At 47.3% G+C, this 7,965-nt stretch overlaps 1 protein-coding gene across 3 annotated transcripts; it reads left to right on the top strand.

The window, feature by feature from the left end:
- Positions 1–304: 304 nt before the first annotated feature.
- On the top strand, positions 305–7,162 carry LOC141023327 (uncharacterized). 3 transcript variants are annotated; one of them, XM_073500038.1, is made up of 6 exons: positions 305–897; positions 967–1,317; positions 1,415–1,548; positions 2,304–2,392; positions 4,855–4,914; positions 6,296–7,162. In XM_073500038.1, exons 1-6 carry the CDS (start codon positions 678–680, stop codon positions 6,333–6,335), a joined length of 894 nt encoding a protein of 297 aa, XP_073356139.1. In that variant the 5' UTR covers positions 305–677; the 3' UTR covers positions 6,336–7,162. The 3 variants fall into 3 exon arrangements, with proteins under 3 accessions (XP_073356139.1, XP_073356138.1, XP_073356140.1); XM_073500037.1 differs by having other exon boundaries at positions 1,415–1,567; XM_073500039.1 differs by lacking the exon at positions 2,304–2,392 and having other exon boundaries at positions 6,296–6,571.
- Positions 7,163–7,965: the final 803 nt, after the last annotated feature.

Below are 7,965 nucleotides of genomic sequence, written 5' to 3'. Positions count from 1 at the left end.
CATAAAACTCGTAGTCATTCGTGGTTGCCACTTCTATCTTTGCCCCCGTTGACCTTTTGTCAGGCCTCTTTGTCTTTGTCAACCTCTCCCAGACCCCTCGCGCGTGCCCGAGACTTCCCCGAACCCGACCCGCTTAGTCATCACCGTTGGATTCGGATCATCTCCAAACATCCTTCTAATATCTTCGATTTATTATTGGATCTCTCTTAACCTTTTTATCTCGACCGTCCGATGTAAATCAGAGGGTCCAAACCTAGACCCACTTTGCTATATATAGACCAACCCCTCCTCAGTCCAAACCCTAGTTTCTAGGAGAGCTGTCCCATCCTCCAAATCCCTCCGCTGCCGCCAGTTTGTCCCTCCTCGATTTCTTCCCTGCCCTCCACCTGCCCAACCAGCCACATCCTCATCGGGATCCCTCCCAATCCGCCCAACCAGATCAGCCGCCTTGCGGCGCCCTCGCCCTTGAGCTCCAACGGGATCCGCGCGCCCTGGATCCCCTGCTTCGAGCACCTCCTGGAGCCCGACCATGCGCGCCCTCAAGGCCCTGCCCTGACCACGAGATAAGCCCCGCTGCCCTTCTCCTCCTCCTGTGGTTTCTCTGCCTTCCTCGTCCCCCCCTCTGTTGTCTCTCCTAGCCACTCACCCTCTCCTGTTCCTCTCTGTCAGGAGACACCATGGCCGCCCCTTGGTGCTTCGCGTCGCGCCCGGCCATCATCCTCAACGCCGGCGAGTTTCTGTTGCATCACTGTCGCCCGTACGGGACCTCGTCCGCCTCCCCTGCACCACGCCTCGTGGCCGGGAGCTCTCGCCAAGTCCGCCTTCCGTCGACCACAGCCCAGCCACTCCCAGTCCAAATGGCCTCCCGTCCGCACCGTCCCACGCCGGACCTCACCGGTGAGGCCCCGCCGTCGCGCGTCCCCGTCTCTCTCTCATCTCTAATCCCTCGTCGCCGTCTCCGTGCAGAAAACTCGTCGCCGGCCTTCCCTGCCTCGGCCAAGTGGGGATTCGGCGCCTCGCCGCCCGGATCCAGCCGTCTCCGCGTCGTCCGCGCCACCAACCCTGCCTCGCTCGCGCCCGGGTCCAGCCGCTGTTGCCCTCCCGACCTCCGCCTGTCCCGCGATCCTGCTGAAGCCGCGCCAAGTTCTGTCACTGCTCTGCATCGCTGCGTGCAGCTGATCCAGTGGCGCCCTAGCGCCTCGTTCGCCCCTGTCAGCGCCCGCGTGTGTGCAAGGCTAGGGGCGCCCAGCTCCTTCCGCTTACCTAGCCAGCCAAGGGCCAGCATCGCCATGGCCGCTAGCCTCTGTTTTTCCCGCTGTGAGAACGTCCTCCATAACTGAAGCTTCGTTCTATTCCTAGATCCGTTCTGGCATATAGGTTATTTAGAGTTGTCACTATGTTCCACTACAAGCAGATCAGCTAGCCTACTGGTTGTTCCCTCGAAGACACATCAGGAGGTCCTGGGTTCGAGTCCCGGACGGCCCTGTTTCTTTTATTTTGCCAAACAGTCACTCAACCACTTGGGCCAGATCCTCCTGGGCTGCTGCGGTATGCTGCAATCCGACCTGTGCGTGTTTTTTTTCCTATTCCAGCGAATTTAGCATTATTCCAGAGATTTTCTGTTCTGCAGAAAAGTCCCTCTAGATCATGCATTTAATAACTCACAAATGGTGCATTGGATCAAAATGATTTAAATATGTAAAATGCTTAGAATTTCATCTAGTTTCATAATATGCTGCTTTCATGCATGTTTAAAATGTTTAAATTGCTGTTTGTTTAAATTTGCTCAAATGCCATGTTAAAATGATTTATTTCATAACTAAATAACCGTAGCTCCATATTTAATAAACTTTATATGTAAATGGGGTGGGAAAATGCCTAGTTTAACATGGTGGCTTTATTTTGCTGTTTAACAACATTAAAATTGTGTTTAGGTCAGAACAGTACCAAATCAAAAATATGCATATGAGGATTTCCCGGAATTTTTGTTTGTTGTTCCGGCCTCATTTAAACTTGCCTAGATAGGTAGTTTTGTTATGCTTCACCCCTTGCCATGTTTTACAACATTTAATATTGTTGGGTACATAACCAAGAGAGAACTAAATGAGTCATGTGGTGTTTCGTCAATATGCAAGTCATTGCATATTGAGCTCCACTTAATTTGTAGTGTTGTTTGTGCACTTTGCCATGCCATGCCTTTTTAAACCGGACATGCATCATACTTGATTGTGCATCATGCCATGTTTATGTGATGGTTGTTTCCATGATGTTTCCTTCTTTCCGGTTGCGCTTCTCCTTGATAGTTCCGGTTACGTTGCGATTGTGAGGATCCGTTCGACTACGTCCGTTTGTCTTCTTCATGGACTCGTTCTTCTTCCTTGCGGGATTTCAGGCAAGATGACCATACCCTCGAAATCACTTCTATCTTTGCTTGCTAGTTGTTCGCTCTATTGCTATGGCGCGCTACCTACCACTTGCTATATCATGCCTCCCATATTGCCATGTCAAGCCTCTAACTCACCTTTCCTAGCAAACCGTTGTTTGGCTATGTTACCGCTTTTGCTCAGCCCCTCTTATAGCGTTGCTAGTTGCAGGTGAAGATGAAGTTTGTTCCATGTTGGAACATGGATTTGTTGGGATATCACAATATCTCTTATTTAATTAATGCATCTATATACTTGGTAAAGGGTGGAAGGCTCGGCCTTATGCCTGGTGTTTTGTTCCACTCTTGCCGCCCTAGTTTCCGTCATACCGGTGTTATGTTCCTTGATTTTGCGTTCCTTACGCGGTTGGGTGTTATGGGAACCCCTTGACAGTTCGCTTTGAATAAAACTCCTCCAGCAAGGCCCAACCTTGGTTTTACATTTGCCTAACAACCTATTACCCTTCCCTTGGATCGGCCAACCCGAGGGTCATCTTTATTTTAACCCCCCCGGGCCAATGCTTCTCTAAGTGTTGGTCTGAAACGAGCAGACTGCGGGGCCACCTCGGGGAAACTTGAGGGCTGGTTTTACTCGTAGGATGTCTCATCCGGTGTTGCCCTGAGAACGAGATATGTGCAGCTCCTATCGGGATTGTCGGCACATCGGGCGGCTTTGCTGGTCTTGTTTTACCATTGTCGAAATGTCTTGTAACCGGGATTCCGAGTCTGATCGGGTCTTCCCGGGAGAAGGAATATCCTTCGTTGACCGTGAGAGCTTGTGATGGGCTAAGTTGGGACACCCCTGTAGGGTATAAACTTTCGAGAGCCGTGCCCGCGGTTATGTGGCAGATGGGAATTTGTTAATATCCGGTTGTAGAGAACTTGACACTTGACTTAATTAAAATACATCAACCGCGTGTGTAACCGTGATGGTCTCTTTTCGGCGGAGTCCGGGAGGGGAACACGGTTTGGGTTATTGTAACATCCCAAATTTTCAATTTGGAATGTTATACATTAGATCATCATTGCATAGCATATTTTATTGCATTTTGGCAAATCCTCGAAATCCTAAGCAGCTCAAGGACCCTCGGAGAGATAGTTGGGGATTTCCCGGTTTTCATCTTTGGTTTTATCAAATAATGAAACGAGGATTTTGGGTTTTAATTATTTTTCACTCCGAATTTTTTTTATTTCATATTAAAATATATGAGAGGAGAAAATATGACTTCTCCAAAATAATTGAAATATTGGAGGAAAAATATTAAAATCAAATATTCAATTTTACTTGGATTTTATTGCAATTTTATTCGCATTAGAAAAATTGCACGTTTTCAAAATTGCATTTTAGGGCCAAGAAAATGTTCATCTCGTTCTAATTATTTTAATTAGACGGTGAAAATTTGTTTTGGTATTTTTAGATTTTTATTTATTTTTCTAGGATTTATTTAAGTTTGGCGAAATTTATTTAAAAAAAAATCCTGCGCGCCCGACTGGGCCGAATCCCAGCCGAGCCAGGCCGGCCCGCGAGCGCCACCGCCTCCCGTCGGAGTCCGCCGCCGCGCCGTGTCCGGGAGGAGCACGCCTCCCGGGGTTGCCCCCTCCCCAAGCCGGAGTCGGCCCCTCCTATAAGTACCCCGCCCCCACCGCCACCTCTCCCCACCCCCAAGCCCGCCGCCCCGCCACCGAAACCCGCCGACGCCGGAGCCGCCCGACGCCGACGCCCCAAACCGCCGGAGCCGCCCGAAGCCGCCGCCCGTCGCCCCGACGTCGACCCCGCCGCCCTACGCCGCCACCCCGCAGCCGCGACGCCCCGCCGGAGCCGTCCCGCCTCGCCGGAGAGCCTCGCCGGAGGTATACCGAGCCGCCGCCGCCGTGTCCGGTTAAAAACAAACGATTCGGTTTTTTTGAAAACCCTAGGTTTTTTTCTTTTTCTTTATAGATCAGTTTAGTTTTTTTTCTTTTTCTCGGTTTAGTTAATTAGCGAGCGTTCGCTGGTTCGTTCGTTTTAACGAACGTGTTCATCGTTTAGTTACAGTTAATGAACGTTCGTTCGATAAACTGTTCGTCAGTTTTTTCTTTTTCACGGATTTTCCGTGATTATTCCAGATCGCGATTTCTGATCCGATTTTCGTTCTAGTATATCTTTTCGCTCGTTTATCGGAATCAGGCGATTCAAGCGCCTAGAGTTTCGTCTCGAAATTCTCTTTCCATTTAACCAACTCAAACAAGTTTTTGCTATTGTAAAATTTGAATTAGATCCAGATTAGTAAACGAAGCTTGTTTCTTTCGCCGTTTGACTTTCCTTGCTTCGTTTGATTTGATTCTTTTTGCAAACCGGAGTTCTTAAGTTGAACTTTCTGGTTAGATCTTTTATTTCAGTTTTACCTGTGCATTAGTTGAGTGCTTACTGTATGCTTGTTTGTTTGCGATAGAGTACCCGGAGTGCGCCGCTTGCTACTTCGAATCTCTAGGTTTCACGGATCATCAGCAAGGCAAGTAACACTTTGATCATACCTCTTTACTACCCAGTTTTATTGCATTAGACCAATCCTCAAACATTGCATGATTATGATCTAATTAAATTGCGGTAATTGGGAAGTAGATGAGGTAGTACCTATTACCTGTTTTGTTATCAAACCTTTGGGAGTTACTTCTACGTTTGCTCATATTGCTATGCTATGCTAGTAGACGTGGATTGGGTGAGTGTATCCATGACAGATGTGAGATTGTTAATTTAATGGTTTACTTAAGGTGGCAACTTAAACACACATCTGGGTGGATTGAGGCACCTGGGTATTCCAGTGATTGCGTGTTTTCTTTTGGACCGCCACCCAGGCTCAAAGGGATCATGAGATTGTTCATGCTAGAAACTTCCGTGTGCAGCCACAAGCTATTATGGGCTCTAGCATAGTTGATTAAGTTGTGTGAACTCTTACAGTGGTAGACTAGCAGATGTAGGGGAAAGTAGGTGTAACGGTCTACCCGATCGTAAGGTGCAAACACTTCTGAAAGACTATGTCTCGGTCATCCGTCACTCAAACACCATGTAGTGCGAGTAATCCAACGGAGGAGATCGAGTCTTGTGGGGAAAAGTGCACAAACCTCTGCAGAGTGTATAAACTAATCATGATTAGCCGTGTCCCCGGTTATGGACATCTTGAGTATCTAGTACTTGGATTATCATGTGAATCTCATCATGTTACTCAAATTAATTTTGTTGGGTTAAGGATGATACTTAATTGGGATTGAGATGCTGTCAACCATTCTCAATGTTTAACAACCACCATGATAGTTAAAATAATAATTTATTCCTTTGCAGTAGGGAAAAATTGGCTTTTCGCAAAACTGTAACCATAGAGCTTTCCACCAGCCAAATATGCATGTAGTGATAGCATTATTCTGTTCATTACTCTCTATGTGTTATTTTGCCAGCATACTCCATGTGCTGACCCGTTTTCGGGCTGCAACGTTTCATGTTGCAGACTTTTCAGACGACGAGTAAGGTGCCTTAGGTCGTGGTCTTATACTCAGTGATGCCGTTGGAGTTGATGGACTCACTTATCTTCCAAGTCTTCCGCTGTTATCGTTTTAGATGGCCTTAAGCCATATTTGTCATACTTATTTCTCTTTTGAGATACTCGATGTAATAAGTGTGTGATTGCTACTTTGTTATAAATCCTCCAAGTACTGTGCGTGTCAGCATTACTGATCCAGGGATGACACTGGTGCACGGTAGATCAGACTGTTTGAGGTCTGGTCGCTACAAGGTGGTATCAGAGCACACGCTGACTGTAGGACACGACTACTAAGCTTAAACTCTAGAACACTACTCTCTTCTCATTTCTGACTCCTCTCCATTTTCTACTCTTTTAGGAATGGCGGATGCAAGGAACAAGTTCATGCAACCGGATGAAGATACACCTTTTGGACGACACTTGAAGGAAGTCACTAGATACCTGAACATCGGAATACCAAGCTTCACCAGGACCTACAACGCCACACTACCAGAAGAAGAGCGCTGGATGATTCAAGTTCAAGTTCCAGGAAGGACGTTCATGCTAGTCACTGAGCCTATAGAGTTTTCCTTTGATGCACCAACCTGGAGTTTAGGGAAGAGCATGGCAGCCCAAATCACTATGGGACGCATTGGAGAAGTCTACCACAAGGAGCTTAAGGATACTATTTATCAGATTTGTGGGCGCCGAGATGAGCAATGTGAGATGATCAGCACCAAGAAGGATAGATCAATTGCAGCATTCATCCAGGAGTTAAACCAGCACATTCATCGCCAGGAGGACCAAATGTGCACAGGCATGATAGATCTGAAGAAGGCATTGACCAAGATCACGGAGTTGGAGGAAGAACTCAAGTCTACGCGCGATGGATATGAGGAGGAGATTGCCACGTTGTTGGAGAAGAATGACGACCTGATAAAGAAGATCGGAGTATTCATGGGAGACCCAGCACCAGGAGGAGAAGATGATGATTGCGCTTGCCCGGATAACTACATCATCATCGACGACACCGACTCGGACCCCAGTGAAGATGATTTTGTTGATGAAGCTGGAGCAGATATCATGCAGTCTTCGACCGATCAAAATTTCTAGTAGACCACCATAATCAGTAGTAGTATTCCCCCATGTATATAGTATAGTCCGAGCACTTTGTAACGATAGTTAGATCGATTGTATGCCTTGTTTGAATTGATTGAGTGATATTGATTGTGTTTGTCTCATGAGCATATGGGTAGTGTTTTCTCTCTAGACCTCATTCTATTCTAAATTCTCATCTTTTCTAAACCTATCAGATGCCTCCGAGACACGACACCGGATTTGTTTTCCCACCGGAGATCACTCAGTTGATTCAGCAGTAGAATGCCCTGATGCAAGTATTAGTACAGAACCAAGGCAACAACAACAACAACAACAACCCACCACCACCACCTGTTGATCACTTAATCCGTTTCTTGAGACTGAATCCGCCGGTGTTTTCCAGCAGCACCGAGCCGATTGTTGCAGATGATTGGCTCCGCAAAGTTGGAAGGGAGTTGACCACTGCAGGATGCACAGATGCGGAGAGAGTGCGTTTTGCCGCACATCAGCTTGATGGACCCGCATCATCATGGTGGGAGAATTACACAGCCACACACCCTATTGACACTGTCACATGGGACCAGTTTCAGCAAGCTTTCCGTAGTTCCCATGTTTCAGCAGGAGCTATGGCTATGAAGAAGCGTGAGTTTCGCAACCTACGCCAAGGAGGACGCACCGTAGGCCAGTATGTGGAGGACTTTAGTAAGTTAGCACGTTATGCTCCAGATGACGTTGCTACAGATGCAGCCAAGCAGGAGAAGTTTTTGGAAGGACTGAATGATGAGCTGAGTATGCAGTTGATGGTAGCAACCTTCAACAACTACCAGGAGTTGGTAGATAGAGCTCTCATGATTGAAGGGAAGCAGCAGCAGATTGAAAGCCGCAAGAGGAAGTATGGACAAGGGAAGTACAATTCTGGAGCTCATCAGAAGCCACGTTTTACCCCAAATT

This window comes from Aegilops tauschii, chromosome 5 (assembly GCF_002575655.3).
Source record: "Aegilops tauschii subsp. strangulata cultivar AL8/78 chromosome 5, Aet v6.0, whole genome shotgun sequence".
Lineage (NCBI taxonomy): Eukaryota > Viridiplantae > Streptophyta > Magnoliopsida > Poales > Poaceae > Aegilops > Aegilops tauschii.
The sequence above is the reverse complement of the archived record's forward strand: the minus strand, read 5'-3'. Positions and strand labels throughout refer to the sequence as shown.

Excerpts from the sequence above, each read along its gene's own strand:
- LOC141023327 (XM_073500037.1), top strand. Across the intron at positions 2,393-4,854 it reads TCTTCCTTGCGGGATTTCAG|AGTACCCGGAGTGCGCCGCT; the intron begins GCAAGATGACCA and ends TGTTTGCGATAG. Across the intron at positions 4,915-6,295 it reads TTTCACGGATCATCAGCAAG|GAATGGCGGATGCAAGGAAC; the intron begins GCAAGTAACACT and ends CTACTCTTTTAG.